The 16650-nt window shown below is 58.1% G+C and overlaps 5 protein-coding genes across 5 annotated transcripts; 2 read left to right on the top strand and 3 right to left on the bottom strand.

The window, feature by feature from the left end:
* Window positions 1–3104: 3104 nt before the first annotated feature.
* Window positions 3105–4768, bottom strand: D7B24_000063 (uncharacterized protein; the record flags this gene model as incomplete). The annotated part of the gene is made up of 2 exons (XM_028634328.1): window positions 3105–4497; window positions 4554–4768. 2 exons carry the CDS (start codon window positions 4766–4768, stop codon window positions 3105–3107), a joined length of 1608 nt encoding a protein of 535 aa, XP_028499368.1.
* A 617-nt stretch (window positions 4769–5385) lies between these two features.
* On the top strand, window positions 5386–8277 carry DHX38 (Pre-mRNA-splicing factor ATP-dependent RNA helicase PRP16; the record flags this gene model as incomplete). The annotated part of the gene is made up of 1 exon (XM_028634327.1): window positions 5386–8277. The coding sequence occupies one exon, from the start codon at window positions 5386–5388 to the stop codon at window positions 8275–8277; it is 2892 nt and encodes a 963-aa protein (XP_028499367.1).
* A 148-nt stretch (window positions 8278–8425) lies between these two features.
* D7B24_000061 (uncharacterized protein) lies at window positions 8426–8904 on the bottom strand (the record flags this gene model as incomplete). The annotated part of the gene is made up of 4 exons (XM_028634326.1): window positions 8426–8572; window positions 8645–8727; window positions 8804–8837; window positions 8893–8904. The coding sequence occupies 4 exons, from the start codon at window positions 8902–8904 to the stop codon at window positions 8426–8428; spliced, it is 276 nt and encodes a 91-aa protein (XP_028499366.1).
* Window positions 8905–9988: 1084 nt separating this feature from the next.
* D7B24_000060 (uncharacterized protein) lies at window positions 9989–11274 on the top strand (the record flags this gene model as incomplete). Its single annotated transcript, XM_028634325.1, has 3 exons — window positions 9989–10383; window positions 10434–10849; window positions 10967–11274. 3 exons carry the CDS (start codon window positions 9989–9991, stop codon window positions 11272–11274), a joined length of 1119 nt encoding a protein of 372 aa, XP_028499365.1.
* A 676-nt stretch (window positions 11275–11950) lies between these two features.
* Window positions 11951–13619, bottom strand: D7B24_000059 (uncharacterized protein; the record flags this gene model as incomplete). Its single annotated transcript, XM_028634324.1, has 4 exons — window positions 11951–12379; window positions 12431–12883; window positions 12937–13323; window positions 13506–13619. 4 exons carry the CDS (start codon window positions 13617–13619, stop codon window positions 11951–11953), a joined length of 1383 nt encoding a protein of 460 aa, XP_028499364.1.
* Window positions 13620–16650: the final 3031 nt, after the last annotated feature.

Genomic DNA, 16650 nt, shown 5'->3' with positions numbered 1-16650 from the left:
GGCGATAGATGCTCGGGTCTAGCCGACTGGTGAGTTGGTGGAAGGAGAGTGATTGGTACGGTCGAGAGCTTGGTCAACGCTGGTGTTGCTGGTGTGAAACTTATGTTTTTTTTTTGAGTCTCTGAGTCTGGGTGAGTCCCGTAGGTGTTGTGTTTGTGTCGCGTTGTGGGAAATGAACGTTCAACGTGAGATGAGTTGGGCCGTGTTCGACACGAAAGTGGTGATCCTCGCAGTCGTCTAGACTGACTGGTGGTTTCTATAAAGGAAGGAAGATGGTAAAATTGTCACGCAACAAGGGAATGGAGAGCGTGGAAAAGTATGTTGAGAAGTGAAGAGAGGATTCAGGCTGGACGTCCTCAAGATCTGGCGTCGAGCTGCCTTTGGTTCGCAAGGTGAACTTGGGTGAGGGAAAGAGAAAAGCCTATCGAGCGGCAGGGGAGGGAAGTGCCAATTATTTGGGGGGGCACAAGCTCTGTAGGCGGGGGACGTGTTGTGTTCTGCAGGGCGACCGGAGGATTGGGGACTGCTTGGCTCTTGCGCTCTTTGCTCCTCTTTCTTGTTCCTTGCCCTGGCGCTCTGTCGCTCTTTGATTGCCTTTGGGACCAGGAGCGTCCCGCGCTTCCCCTGTCCCTGCCCACCACGATTTCGCCCCATTGGTCGAGACCACGAGAGACCCCCGGTTCGTCCGGACCCTGGTAGCGCCTAACGAGCTCGTGGGAGGAGCGGAGCAGTGATCAGCAGTCGTTGGGCCAATGATATGGGGGGCTCATGGGGCTCGACCCCTGCCGATGGTCCTTTGTTCTTTCCTTGCGCTGTCGGCTGCTACTGCTCGCCTTCAAATCCCTTCTTTCCTCGAAGCGTCGCCATTGCATTGCCGCATATCCACGGACTTGGATCGCGCCAGTCTGCGGCTACGACGAGAACCACCCGTGTTGCAGAAACAAAGCAGTCAGGGTCAAAGACATGATGACATCCTTGACGACCGACCAACCGACTGAACTTACAGAGAATGTCACCCTCCACCGTGGGGAATCTGACTCGCATGGAGATGGCCCGGTCTACGGCACGTGGAGCTCGTTGAATCGACGGACTGCTCAACAGGCGGTACATGGTACTCGAGGCAATTATTCCAGGCCATTCATCCATCAGACGCACTTTTACAGTGGGCTTCCAGACCGATCACCCGCCGGATCAGGACACGCAGAGTTCAGCAGACTCATGGCTGTACCACTCGTCCTTCGGCGCTCCTAGTCCTGCATCGGGTGCTCGTCGGTAGCCCCTTGAGTCTGTCGATTGCCAGCTTTGACGCTGCACACGCACGGCACACAGAACACAGAAGCTGCGCGCAGGGTCAGCCAAGAGAACAAGGCGTGTGAGAGACGTGTACGACGCCAACGCCAACTCAGCGTCACTGCGCCTGCTGTCATTGCTTCGTTGTACAACCTAGCTGCTGGAGCCCAAGCAGCGAACAGACATTGGACCACAGGGCGCAGAAGCAAACCGACCGTTTGAGCCTCCTCCTTGTCTCTAGGACCCCGGCGGCGTGGTGTGAAGCGCTCCGCTGACGTGACCATTCAAAAAGACTTGCGTTCACTTGGAACTGTCAAGCCCCCCAAAAGTATGTGTGCCAGCCACCCCCCCTCGAACCTACATAGAATCAGGCCGCCAGGTAGCCCTCAGATGTCGCGTACCAGACACCCCACCATCGAACCATCGATCAAAAATCGCCCTCAACCAGAAACGATCAAGGATCGCCCAATCGCCCTGGGGAGCCGCTCTTGTTGCTCCATGTATCTTCGAATGTTTTGGCTGCAGAGAAAGTAGATCACAGGCTTCTCGGCCTCCCAAGGCGCCCCTCCAAGACCCCCCAGAATCACCTTACGGAAACGGATCCCTTGGTCCCATTGGCCATGGCCATGCGGTTTCAGTGTTTCATGCCGCGCCGTCCTTCAGCAGTGGCGCCTGTGCCTGCGCAAGTGGCTCCGAGTCGGGGTGTGCTGGGGTTTCCTAGTCTCTGATCCTTGAGGGCACATCAGGGGCTTTTGGTTTGACAATCCTGGCCGCCTGCCCGTTTCGGGTTAAGAGGACTCGCCGTTCTACTTGTATATTCTGCTATTACCGAACAGGAATCCGTGTGGCTCGTCTCTGCTGTCTCGAGTCTGGCGAATCCTCACATGCCCAACAAACAGTTGGGTAAAAGCAGCGCGGTCCAGGCTCCAGGGTGTCTCCCACCTTTCCACCCGTTTCCACCCCACACCTCTTCGGGCAACTGCTCGATCAAGACTTTTCATCGGGCGTTTTCTTTGCATGCATCCAGAGCCGTTTGGAAGTGCCGAGAAGGGAAGCTCGTGGAGTGCAAGCGTAGTCACAGGTGGCAGGTGAGAGAGACGCATGTGCCTTGTCCACCGTCAGTGGGATCACAGGTGTGCCGACCGCCTGAACGACCGACCGACCGACCGACCGACCGACCGAGAGCTTCCCCAGTGCAAGCTGGATTGGCGCATGCTCATGATCATCAAACCCCCTTCATCACCGACGCATGAACCAAGCGGCCCTTACCCGCCTTGCCGCCCCCGTCATGATCCAGGAGAAGCCACGCCTTAATTGTTTCGCCCATTTCTTTTTATGGGTGTGACCCTCATGCCATCCCAATCTCAGCCATGCTTCTTTGCCCAGGGCTGATTCTGGCCCCTACAGAATTGAGATGGCGCTGTCGGGCTGATCCTGGGATCCTTTGTTCTTCGAGATGAGCTGAATTGCTAAACTATGCCTGCCCTTTGACAAACGGCGTGTGGGTAGGTCTAGTAGCACGAGCATGCACAGTAGACTTGAAGCAGACGCAAGCTGAGTATCCATCATTTTCTTCTGGCCTCGACACTAGCAAAAGCTTGACAGCGGATCGGTACACATGTGTAGAGCATGTGCGATTCGACCGCCGGTGGCTGCCCAACGGATGAGGTTGATCATCGCCTCCCGCCCCTTCTGGACCAGGGGCCGGTGGTCCCCAGGCCCCTCCCCCCTTGAATCTAGTCCTTGATCCGTCTCTATCCACAACGGATCCGCTACTCCAGACAACGATACCGATCGATACTGGTTCCACTCGTTCAAGCCTCATCCATTGAATCGTCGCTTTGGTCGGCCTTGGCGCCGTTATCGCCCTCCTCCTCCTCGTCGCTGCCTTCGCTGTCGTCCGAGTCCACACCCACTGTCCTGTCTTCCACAGCACCCTCCTTGACCGGGACGGCGACGCGTTCGGAGAATGCGTGACGAACGGCGGCATTTGTGCTGGTGTCCCAGATGTGCATGGTGCCCTTGCTGCCCGCCACACTGAGGCGGAACGCCACCTCCGGATCCGGCGCAAAATTGGTCGCAAAGATCTTGCCGACGTCCAGATTGCGCGAGACAACCATGCTGGGCCCGCTCGCCTGAATGTTCCAGAGCTTGACCGTCTTGTCAGTCGACCCGGTGACCATGAAGCCGGGCACGACGGGGTTGATGTCGAAGGAGGAGACGGACTCGTCGTGCGCCTGCAGGGTCCAGACGGCCTTGGTTGCCGCCGGGTTTGAAGGCGCGTTGCGGACATCGTGGTAGTGGATGATGCCATTCTCGGTCGAGACGTAAAAGTAGTTCTGGTCGTGGGGGTCCCATCGGACATTCTCAACGTCACTCTCGACGCCCCATCGCGGGGCCTTGGCATCGGGCGCCCTCATGTCGGCGGCCACAACGGTGCGATCGTAGCTGCCGCTGAGCAGCACCGTCGGCTCCGTCGTGTGCCACGCCAGCGAGCACACCTTGTCCGTGTGGTACGTGTACGACTTGGCGCACTTGGTCGTGTGCAGGTCCCAGAGCTTGACCGTCTTGTCGGCCGAGGCCGAAGCAAGCAGGTTCCTGTGTTTCCTGTTGGCAGCAAGCGACAAGACGGCGTCGACGTGGTACTCGTCGTTGGCCTTGGCCTTCTTCTTCTTCTTCTTCTTCTTCTCCTCGGCGCCCTCGCCACCCTGGCCGAGGATGGCGTTGGGGTACATGCAGTCTATCGTGTCGAGATCCCAGACCTCGATATCGGGGTCCATGGTGCCGACGGCGACAAAGTTGGCCGTCGCGTCCTTCTCGACGCCCTGCTTGTTCACGGGCATGTCGAGCCATTCGACACACAGCGGGATGGCGGGCAACATGATGTCGTGGTGGACGTACAGGTTGTCGGCAGCGTCCTCGTAGACGTAGACCTCGAGATGAGCCAGCTCGTCCTCAATCTTGGCGGCCAGCAGCAGGTTGTCCGTCGCCAGAATCTGCATGTCGTCGCGGTCCTCGTCCTCGTCGTCGTCCTGAAGGGTGATGTAGGGGTCGTCCTTGTTGGACTCGTAATAGGCCAGCGATTTGGCGTTGCCGAACATGCCCATGCTCTCGCCCTGGCCGGGCCTGTCCTCGTCCTCCTCCTCATCGTCATCGTCATAGTGCTCGAGGTCGTACTCCTTGAGGTCGTCGTCGTTGATGTCGATCCTATCATGGTCTGTCAGCTGTTTGCACCCCTTCGCCAGGGCGCCCAATGAACGCACTCTTCTTTCGTCTTGTCCTCCTTCTTCCCGCCCGCGCCCGCAGCCTTGGCGCCCTCGGCGTCCTGCGCCTCCTTGAGATCGTCTTCGGCATCGTCGAGCTGGAGCTTGGCGAGCTCTGCGATGCGCTCAAACTCGGCCTCGTCAAAGGCGTATTTCTGGGGGAAGGGGGCCGCGAAGCCGCGCGGCACCCAGGTGGCGGATGTGATCATGGACATGACGGGATTTTGTCTTTTCCCGGCGGTCGTGTCGACAGGTCTGGCCAAAGATTGAAATCACCCACAGTGTATGTGGACTTTGTTTGCGCCTACGCTTCCGGAGGGGGGGGGGGGGGATCGGGACTTCGAAATCTGGGAATCGCTGGCACTGTGGCGGTTGGTGGACGTGGACGTGGGCGTGGGAAAAAAAATTATGTGGTGGGGCTTATCTTATCTCCCCTCCCCGCCATGACGGTTGTCTGGAGAGCTTGAGGGAGGAAGGGAGGGAGACGGCGCCTTGCTGCTGTTGTTCCCTTCTACAAGGAACAATCGCATACTCATGATGAAGCATGTGTGGGAAGAATTGACGTCTATTCCATGACGATACCAGCCATATTGTTTACAAGCCCAGATCCTGAGAATTCTCATGACTGAGCATACCTTTGTCAAGACAGACAGATTGAAAGTTTGTTTGACAGCTTAATCTTATCGATTAGATCCGCCGGCCGGTACATCTTCGGCATTGGCTTTCCTCCCCCTGACATCCATGACCAACTGTTTTCGCGACGGACACGGATAGCCTCCCCTCCATCATCTTTCTCCGTCAGGACACCCCCCTCCTCCGATACACCGCCAGCATGTCCGAAGACCGATCCTACGCCCCGCCGGTCTTCAAGCGGCGAAGGCTCGACGGCAGCGGCCGCTCGACGCCGCGGGCCGAGCACGCCTCGACACCGGGCCCCGACGTGCCCCAGCCGACAGACGAAGACACGAAAGCGCTGGACCGCGACTGGTATGCCGGTGACGAGTTCGGCGGGCACGTGTTCGGCGACGACATGCACAACCCGTTCGGCAACGACTACTCGGCCTGGGAGAAGGAGCACCAGGAGGCCGTCAAGGCGGAGAAGATGTCGAGCCGGTACGATGCGCGGCGCGAGCAGCGCAACAAGGACAACGACGCCTGGGAGACGAACCGCATGCTCGTGTCGGGCGTCGCGCAGCGGCGCGACATGGCAGCCGACTTTGACGACGACGAGGCGACGCGCGTGCACCTGCTCGTGCACGAGCTGCGCCCGCCCTTTCTCGACGGCCGGACCATCTTTACGAAGCAGCTCGAGCCCGTGCCCGCCGTGCGCGACTACCAGAGCGACATGGCCGTCTTCAGCCGCAAGGGCAGCAAGGTCGTCAAGGAGGCGCGCCAGCAGCGCGAGCGCCAGCGGCAGGCGCAGGAGGCGACGAGCATGAAGGGCACGGCGCTCGGCAACCTCATGGGCGTCAAGGAGGAGGACGGCGACAGCGCCATGGCCATTGCCGGCGAGGAGGACGCCGTCCGGAAGCCCGACGGCGAGACGAGCAACAAGTTCAGCGACCACATGAAGAAGAAGGCCGAGGGCGGCAGCGACTTTAGCAGGACGAAGACGCTGCAGGAGCAGAGGCAGTACCTGCCCGCGTTTGCCGTCAGGGAAGACCTGATGCGCGTCATCCGGGAGAACCAGGTCATTGTCGTCGTGGGCGAGACGGGCTCCGGCAAGACGACGCAGTTGACGCAGTTCCTGCACGAGGAGGGCTACGGAGACGCGGGCATGATTGGGTGCACACAGCCGAGGCGTGTCGCTGCCATGAGCGTCGCGAAACGCGTGGCGGAGGAGATGGACGTCAAGCTCGGCAGCACCGTCGGCTATGCCATTCGTTTCGAGGACTGTACCAGCAAGGAGACGGTCATCAAGTACATGACCGATGGTGTGCTTCTTCGAGAGTCGCTCAACGAGCCTGATCTCGACAAGTACTCGTGCATCATCATGGACGAGGCGCACGAGCGTGCGTTGAACACCGACATCCTGATGGGACTCTTCAAGAAGATCTTGCAGAGGAGACGAGATTTGAAACTCATCGTCACGTCTGCCACCATGAACTCGAAAAAGTTCTCCGAATTCTACGGCGGCGCGCCAGATTTTACTATCCCGGGAAGGACATTTCCGGTCGACACCATGTTCCATCGGTCACCTGTGGAGGATTATGTGGACCAGGCAGTGCAGCAGGTTCTGTCCATCCACGTGTCTATGGACCAGGGCGACATCCTCGTGTTCATGACCGGCCAAGAGGACATTGAAGTCACCTGCGAGCTGGTGCAGAAACGCCTGGATGCGCTGAATGACCCACCCAAACTCAGCATCCTCCCCATCTACAGTCAGATGCCTGCAGACCTGCAGGCCAAGATTTTCGACCGAGCGGCACCGGGAGTCCGCAAGTGCATCGTCGCGACGAATATTGCGGAGACTAGTTTGACAGTCGATGGTATCAAGTACGTCGTAGATGCGGGCTATTCCAAGATGAAAGTCTATAACCCCAAGATGGGCATGGACACGCTTCAAATCACCCCCATCTCGCAGGCGAACGCTTCACAGCGTTCAGGTCGAGCCGGCCGAACAGGCCCCGGCAAGGCGTTCCGGCTGTTTACAGAAAAGGCCTTCAAGGAGGAGCTCTACCTGCAGACGATTCCGGAAATCCAGCGGACGAACCTCAGCAACACGGTTCTCATGTTGAAGTCGCTCGGCGTCAAGGATCTCCTCGATTTCGACTTTATGGACCCTCCGCCGCAAGACACCATCACCACCTCCATGTTCGACCTCTGGGCGCTGGGCGCCCTCAACAACCTGGGCGAGCTGACGAAGCTGGGCGCCAAGATGAGCGCTTTCCCCATGGACCCGTCACTGTCGAAGCTCCTCATCACTGCCGAGGAATACGGCTGCAGCGAGGAGATGATCACCATCGTCTCCATGCTGTCCGTGCCCAACGTGTTCTACCGACCGAAGGAGCGGCAAGACGAGGCGGACACGCAGCGCGAGAAGTTCTGGGTCCACGAGTCGGATCATCTCACCTACCTGCAGGTGTACTCGGCGTGGAAGTCCAACGGCATGTCAGACGGGTGGTGCATCAAGCACTTCCTGCACCCCAAGTCGCTGCGCCGCGCCAAGGAGATCCGGGACCAGCTCCTCGACATTATGAAGATGCAGAAGATGCAGATGCTCAGCTGCGGCATGGACTGGGACGTCATCCGCAAGTGCATCTGCTCGGGCTACTACCACCAGGCCGCCAAGTACAAGGGCTCGGGCGAGTACATCAACCTGCGCACCAATCTCGGCGTCCAGCTGCACCCGACCTCGGCCCTGTACGCGGGCCACCCGCCCGACTACATTGTGTACCACGAGCTCATCCTCACGTCCAAGGTGTACGTATCCACCGTCACGGCCGTGGATCCGCACTGGCTCGCGGACCTCGGCGGCGTCTTCTACTCGGTCAAGGAAAAGGGCTACTCGATGCGTGACAAGCGCATCACCGAGACCGAATTCAACCGAAAGATGGAGATTGAGACGCAAATGGCCGACGACAGGCGGCGGCAGCAGGAGCAGATCGCCGCCGAGCAGGCGCGTGACTCGAGAAAAAAGACGCTCAGCGGACCGGTGAAGAAGGTCGTCACGCAGGGGGCCGTGAAGAAGCCGGTGATCAAGCGCAAGGGAAGGAACTTTTAAGGATACCAAACGGTCTTGTGCCAGAATTTTAACGAAGCGAGCCCGCTGTTTTTGATCGGACGAGTTGGCCCCCCCACCGCCTGTTTCAGTGTACATTGTTTTGTCTACCTCCGAATGTCCAGAGTGCTGTTGTGCCAGAGCTGGCCGCTCAGCGCACCTGAAAGTCCTTCTCTCCGTCGACGACGTCCCTCTCCGTCTGGTCCAGCTTGACGACCTTGGCAGAGCGCGGGCCCTGGTCGACGTCTTGGAAGAACTTCTTCAGCACGTCTTCGGGTCCTTGCGCCTCGCCTTCCACCTGGTCTCGTCAGCTCGTTGTCGCTCGCTACCGAGGAGAGTCATGAGGGCGGGTGTTTGGGCGCAGTCGCACCTTGTTGTCATCCGTGTTGCGACACCATCCCGTGAGCCCGTACTCTGTTCCTCGTTTTTGCGTAAAGTAGCGGAAACCGACGCCTGAGAGTCGGGCGTGACGTCAGTTGTCGTCATGTCTTCAGGGAGAGGGACTCGCGTGGCTGCTGGATATATCTACCTTGAACACGGCCGCCGTGGGCCACAAAGTAAATCTGCCGGTCATTAGAATCTTGTATAGTGGCAATGAATGTCTCTGGATCACTCTACTCGTTTGGACATTGTGATGAACTCGGAATGTATTCAGTCGCCGAAGTTGGTGCTGAGCCTCTACGAAAGCTTTGGGGTTGGAGGGGTCGAGGGAGGTGGGGTGAAGGCACATCCAGCGTTAGTCAGCACTTGATGTGTTCCGCGATCACCAAGTCATCAGACCATGGCTGGAGTCAGGAACAGGGTGGAGATGGGCATGATGCTAGTATCCGTTCTCGAATGAAGGTCGTCATTTGGAATGACGATATTTCTTTCATGATTTTTTTGAACATGAAAACAGGCACGCAAGACATGGTAGTCTGAGACGTGAGATGATGAGCTTACTCAATGGTTGGCATCTCGGCTCGCGGCTCGGGTTGCGAGAAGCTTCATTCTGCCAAGTGGGAGTCTTACAGTTCACTGCGGATTCAAGTTTAGAGATTGAGGTTTCCTCCAGAGATGAATTGAAATCGAAGGGGCGACATGTTTTCCGGCTGCATATAGGCTACTGTTATGGGTTGCTTCGTCAAGATACGGTGTAGCGTTCTGTTTCTTCGGCTGTCAGAACACCGGAATTTCCCAGGAAGAATCTATAGTAATAAATGACGAGTAGATGAAAAAAAAAAGAGATTTGAACGCTCCTGGAGTTAACACGACAATGTAACCATTCTCAACAATAGAGCTCCGTCGCTGCCCACTAAATACTGTGGGCTATTGCCATTTCGGGCCACCAACCAGGGTTTGCATACACAACAATCCAGTCTTTTTTATACTTGAAAAGCCCAGAACAGGACGAAAGGAATGTTCTCTCCGTCTTGGCTTTTGTCTATATCTCCAAGTACGCCCAAATGTAGACAATTCATCACGAACACCCATGCCAGCAACAACCACCGTCTCGACTGGACCTCAAGCCTGTGGTGGGGCCATCGATAAGCCCGATCGATAGTGGGCTGTGGAGAACCGGAGAGCCGCCGACGGCAGCCGCGATCTGCCAGGTCGGTTTCCAACTTCCTCACATTTGCACAACCACATCACACCCACATCAACCAACCTGCTGCTCCTCTGACTCGATCATCACCACCACCTCCTCTACCCAGACGCCCATCGCAGAAAACAAATGGCATCACCTCCCGCCGATACGTCCGTCCAGCAACCCCTCTTCCGCGCCTCGCGCAAGCGCAAAGCCACCTACCGCCGCCAACGTGAAGAAGACGAATCCGAACCGACTACCGACACACCGGCTCCCCTCGCAGACTCCGCATCTCCATCACTTCCCTCCACAACCGCCGAAGACGACGAGTCATCAATAGCGGAGGCCCTCCGGCTACGCAACCTCCGCAAGTCCCGCCTCAACGGAGTCGGCTTCCGCGCCCAGACCCGCGAAGATGAACCCTCCTCCTCGACCGCCCTCATCCCGAAACCCCAAGATGAAGAGACAGCCCCCGACGGCGGCATCACAAACCGCTTCGCCCCCCAGACCGGTCTCGTCGGCGAGCTCGTCAACAAACACATGTGAGTTGCCCTCCTTTTACTCCCCGCCACTTCTCCCCGACTCTCCTCAGGCCAGCGACTGATCAAGCAAGGATGGAATACATAGAGGCCAAGCTCTCTAACCGCCCCTCCCCATCCACCCCGGCCCCAGAAGCGGGCGCACAGAGCGAACCGCGAGCCCCCACGGCCCCGTCATCCCGTCCGCCCCGCCTCGACGAGATTCCCGGCGCCGCCATCATGCAGGGCCGCCTGACAGAGGTTGACCTCGGCGACGAGGCGCGCGCCCGCAACATCGCCATGACGGAAGCCGCGCGCCGTCTGCAAACCGCACCGACTGATTCGAACGACGGCGGCGCGCCCGGCCAGCGTGCGCGGAAGAAAACCCGCCTCGGCCGTGACGGCAAGCCCCTGCGCCAGCGCAACCGGCGCACGAGCGACGACGTCGCGCGCGACAAGATGGTCGAGGACTTTTTGCGCGAGAACAGACGTGAGCCCTCTCCCGTGCACCCCCCTTCCAGTTCGAGGTTCTCCAGCTGCGGCTTCATCTGCCCGAGAGGCCTCGCTACCTGACCATGGAAACAAAGCTAACGCCGAGAGCATGCAGTCGATGTCTACGAGAACCCCGCCACCTCCCAGACAGCAAACTCCTCGGCCCCCGGCGGCGGCGACGACGACGCCGCCGCCGACGACCGCCTCGCCGAGGAGTTTCGCCGCGAGTTCATGGACGCCATGGCCCATCGCCGCCAACAGAACGCACAGCAGCAGCAGCAGCGCAAAAAGGCCCCCGCCGACGGCAAGGCCGACGAGGAGGTCCTGCGCGGGCCCAAGCTCGGCGGCAGCCGCAGCGCCCGCGCCGCCATGCGCGATCTGCTGCTGGCTGAGGAGAAGAAGAAGCAGCAGGGCAGGCGATGAAACCCGCTTTTCTTTCGTCATGGGTCTCAACGAGATAGGAGTTTGTATGGTCACATGTAATCAATGATACCCATCCTTGGACGGCACAGGAAGCCTCTTTTGCCTGCACTCCGTGACTTTATGGGATGATACTCCTATCGCCTGTTTCTCCATTACTCGTACACCATACCACAGGATCACGAGTAATGCACTCAAGTCTAGTCAAGCCCGTCTGGGCGGTCAATTCTGAAGCTGGAATCTATCCATGCTGTAAACAGTGCAGGTGAGCATAGCCATGCCTCACCCTGTCCCAAACATAAAACATATCACTCATGTCGAAGATAAAAAGCAACCTAAAAAAGACGATAGCCACCCATTGCAAAAGATAGACACCCTGTAGTACCTTTCCGAAACCCAAATTGTTGCACCTGTGAAACCAGTATACCCGTTGTCATGAGCAGTGTTTGCCGAATCCTAATTGTCGAGAAACGAATGATATGAATGTGAAGAAGGAAAAACTGCCGGCGTTCAGTCATGGTGAAAGGCCAACAGCTGAGAAACGCCGGCCTCATGCAGGAGCGTGTGTGAAGAGGTCGTGTCGTGTGAAATCAGAGTCTCTCCGCCGTTGATGCTAGTAGTCTTCAGACGCCCACAATATAAAACCAAAGTAGCCCTGGTATAGGAAAGAAGCCCGTCTTCACCTAATGTCCAACTGGAATGGCTTGAATTTGCCCCCTATCGTAGCACAACGGGGGCACTTCCTTCGAGCTCCCTGTTCTGCCATGAGGACGTCGACGCAAGCTTGACAGAGGCCGCAGATGCACTCGGTGCACGCGTACGACTCCTTCAGCCTTGAAACGCTCTGGCAGGCAGCGCAGTAGATCTGGGTATTCTGGGAGGAATATGTTGGGGACGAATCAGAAAGGCCCCGTGACTCAATGTGAAAATTCTCCCCGCTTTCACCACTTTCAACCGAAGGAAAGGGGTCGATGGTGTCCTGGCTGTAGGATGGCGGGGTAAGGGCTTGCTGCAGCGGGGACGCCTGATAGCTGTTCCCACCGTGGAAATTGTGTTGCTGGAATGGTGGCATGGAAGCCCGCGGGATGGAGACGGGTGATTGCGGGACCTGATAGCTCATCAGCCGATCTAGACTCGCATCAGACTGGAGTTGACGTACTGGTGTGCGGTCCTCATCGATGTCGCCTGCAGCGGAAGCAGCTTGGTCGGCGGCGTCGATGAGATCCTCCCAGCGCTTTCCATAATCGGCGGAAGGCTCAGCAGAAAGTGCTTTGCGGTTGTTTGGCCCCAGTCGGTCATCATTCTGGATACGACGGAGCCAGTCGTTGGCGGATCCTCGCGACTTTTGTTTCTTGTGGTACCCCTCTCGACCCCGCTTTGTGACGGATTGCTTCCTCGGGCGGCTTGGGCCAGATGATCGTTGGATTGGAGGCAGCGTTGACGAGCGACCGGGGGGCGAGTTTGCTAGTATAGAGGGGAGTATATCGCGCGGCCTGCTGGAATTCATGGCGGGAAAAGGCTCGCTGGTGATGTCGTGAGGGGGCAAATGGATCGGGGGAAGCTCGATGGACGTTCGAGGCGGACGACGCCCTTCGGTGTCCGAGTGCCAATCCTGCAGTGACGGCGATGAGTACCGGTCAAGGACGGAGGATGAAGAAAACTCACAATCTCAGACTCCCATTCGGGTTCAATCTTGTGCCCATGTAGCTGCGCCAGGGCCGCCGCTGCGCTTGCGGCTGGCAACAGCGAGCCCGGCGTCCCATATTCATCGTGGTTCACATTCCGCGGGGTGCCCGGACTGCTCGAATCGTAGGCATGACGATCGTGGAGGAAGCCTTGAAAACGGTCAATCAGGGGGGAAAACCCTTGACTTGATGGGAACGCACCCGCAGGAGCTGAAGTTGCGCTGGGCTGGGGCTGCTGCTGGACACGGGTAGACGGATCGGTGCTGATCATGAGTAGAAAGCTCTCTTCGGTGGCAGGGAGCTTCTGGATGTAGTGCTCGGGATGCGCACGTCGGATGTGCTCTTGCATCGAGCGATATCTCTTTTCCTACAAGAACAGAAGTCGCTTGTCAGCATGCACTGCAATGTAGAACATTGCAGAAACGACTTTTGCATTTAGAGCACCCTGGCCCAGTTCGCAGGCCGGGTAGCGACAGTCGGGGTTCGAGCGAAGTCATGCTGCAGTGGATTGATGGGAGGCTTCGGGGTGCAGGTCGGCGGGACACTCACTCCGATACAGCGTTTCCTACAGCTAGAGCCATCTTGGTTTCTCAGAGGGCAGACAACCTCATTGTTAGAATCGGCAATCGAGAACTGCGAAGTCAGAGAAGATCTGGGCGGCATTTTGACCCCACCATGCGCTGGTGCTGGCGGCACAGGCGCTGGTATCGATACTGAGCGGGGTGACAGGGCGATAAGTCTATCGGTTGTGAGATTTGGCGAGGGGAGCTCTCAATTGAAATAGGGTCGGGCTGGACAGTGCTGTGCATATGACGGCCAGACGAAGTTGCGGCGGATGATGGCGACTCTGGGTGAGAGAGCTGGAAGGCCGATCCGAACTGTGAGGAGCTCTCAGAAGCTCCCCGTGACGATGCTGAGGGTGATACGGCAAGTGTTTCGGAGCTGTGATGTAGAGGAGGGAGGGAAGATCAGGAAGAGAGGAGAGAGAGACAAGGTCCTGGTTTCTGGTGCCCAAGAGGAGCAACTGGCAAGTGACCGAAAGCAGTAAGAGGCGGGAATGGGCTGGGTCCTGGTCCTTTGGGGCCCGGGGGTAGCAAGAAGACGAGGTGACAAGGCACTGGAGCGAGAGAGAGGCAAGGAGGGGAGGTCGGAGGGGGAGGCAGTGAGGAGGAGGGAGGGGGGGGGGGGGGGTGGTGATCCGGAGCTGGTGGGGACGGGAGCAAGGAGGGATGGACGCAGTTTCTCGGTACGGAGGCGACCCTAGGTATCGATCCAGCTCTCCCCTATAACACCCGGTGGCCGGTCCTGGACAAGTACAAAGGCGGTCGAGTGGTGTCCAACTCAAACCCGTTCGGAGCTGGAGGGCCGTCATGGGGGTGTCAGTCGAGTGTCTCCAGTGTCGAAGTTGATGGGGCCAGTACCTTTTCAGGTTGTGGCCAGCGACGCAAGCTCGTCTTCGGAAAGTCTGACGGGCAATCGAAGTTTATGCCAGGGCGGACCATAACGGCAGGTCTGCAACCTATTTTGGTCCGCATTTTGCAATCCACTGGGAGGTGGGTGATACAACGATAAAGCTCGAGCTTGAGGGAGCTCCATGAAGCTGTCCAGGTACCACACTGTTATCGCAGCTCAGGATGGGGGGGGTTGATCTGCAGTCAGCGCGACACAGCGTCCGCATGCGACTTCATGCCAGCCAAAGAGTCGGGAACAGCAACACCAGCTTGGGGGCAAATCCTTCTATGACACGCTCACCCATCGAAAAGGCCAACCTCAGACCGGGCAGAACTCGGACAAATTGCTCACCGGCCATCGCGATACAGAGGGGGAAAAAAAACTGTCGTGCTCTAGCCAAGAAGACTTGCCATGGCCAAATCACTTTGCCCGAGTTGCGCTGCCCAGCTACGGATCTGACAGCTGGCTGGCGTGCAGGCGATCCGCTGAGACGCTAGTACATGGTACAAAGGCGTCCCCAGCTCCGGGCTGGCTTCTGTGAGGTGTGCTGGAACCAGGAGGTGCCGGAGCATGGCGCGAAGCGGTTCCCAGGTCCTGCCACCCAATCGAGTCATTGGCTTTCATGGACAAAGGTCAGCTGGTCCAAGCAATACTCGTTAGTCGGCGCGAGCTGGCCAAAGCTCTCCAGCAAGCTTGCTTCCTGACCTGGACCCCCAATGCGCCGCCTCCTGCACGGCATGTATCAACCGCCGCTTCTGTGCACTTGGCTCGATGCTCGTGTCAGTGTATTTGCTTGGGTGGTGTTCCGTCGGCCCTATCGGCACTGCCGAAGAGTCGAAGCCTCGGGTTCCAAGACACTTAGCAGGTGTCGCGAGTCGTCAATCAGGCCATCCGTAACCTATTCCGCTGTGTTGGTTCTTTTTCTCCTTCACGGTTGCCATCATCGTCCCGTGGCGTCCAAGTCGCCACAAACGAACAGCGGCGCCGTCGAACCTGGGCCGCAAACTCGGATTCTGCTCAACGGCAGCCCGGGGATTCGTGGTTGCAGGAGGATGGGGGCCTGTGGAGCCGAGCAGGGAGAGACGACCCAGGCGGTTCGGCAAAAAGGACGGCCGAGGCAGCTGACACGGTGATACTATTGGCCTGTGGGTGGTGGAGAGGCTTTGGCGATTGGCGACCCAAATGACTCGATTCGACAATCCGTCCTTTGTCCATTTTCTGGCGTCCTCCATTTGGGGTCTGGTTGCTGCACGGAGCAGATTCAGATGCGGGATCAGAAGCAGAAGCAGAAGCAGAAACAGACTAAGCAGTGTCCATAGCAATCGAACCAGGGCGTGGCTCGAGGGGTAAGAGCGGATGAAAAGGCACGGACAAGACAAGTCTGGCACCGGCCGGAAGGCGACACCAGGGGGGGGGAAGGTCCCTGTGCGAGCCCACTGCATGTGCCAGTCCAGGTGCAGGCTGCAGCTTGCAGATTTTTGCTGGGCAGTCACGAAGGGAAAAAAAAAAAAAAAAGAGCTGCGAACGAATTCCAGGTCTCGTGATGAAGACTGTTTCGGTCATAATCGGAATGCTCATGGTCTCTTGATGCGTCCTGCGCTCCTCTCGGCCGTGGCATGAATCCTCTGGCAGGTGTGACAGGCGCGCTCTCACCACACGACGGGTAGGACAGTTGAGCAGCTTGGTAGCACCTGACATTCCCGCTCGATGCGCGAGCGGCTGCATCAAGCTCCCTGGCTGTACCTTCTGTGTCGACCTACCACCTGTACCTTCCGTCCGCCTTCCATACCTTATCCACAGCGGGGTTCGGGGTTTCTTCAGCACGTCATCCCCATTTTCGCCCCCCCGCCGGGCAAGTGGCAGGCAAGCAGGCCAGGTCTGGTTGGGTGTCCCCCTCCCCTCCAGCTCTCTCTTCTGCCCACTCTTCTCTGGAGCTCCAGGGCAGCTTAATCGTGCTCCTGGAGCTCTTATCGATCTACACCCCCCCCCCCCTCCCAAGAGCAACATTCGTCCAAAGCAGAGGCGAGAGAGCGAGAAAGGAAAAAGAGTCCAAGCGCCCATCCATCCGAACCATTCCCTCCAGGCAAAACCACACCCCAAAACCCATCCAAGCATGACTTGCAATTTACTCTGCCACATGCCTCAATCACCGAAACCGCACGCCCTTCACCGTCTTTTGGAGTCGGTCGTATCCCCTCCCCCGTCCTCGAATAACCGCGCGAAATCCATCATCCGCCTGGCC

The sequence above is a fragment of the Verticillium nonalfalfae genome (assembly GCF_003724135.2).
Source record: "Verticillium nonalfalfae strain VnAa140/NRRL 66861 chromosome Unknown scaffold_1, whole genome shotgun sequence".
NCBI lineage: Eukaryota > Fungi > Ascomycota > Sordariomycetes > Glomerellales > Plectosphaerellaceae > Verticillium > Verticillium nonalfalfae.
Note: the sequence above shows the minus strand (reverse complement) of the source record. Positions and strands in the feature narration are given on the sequence as shown.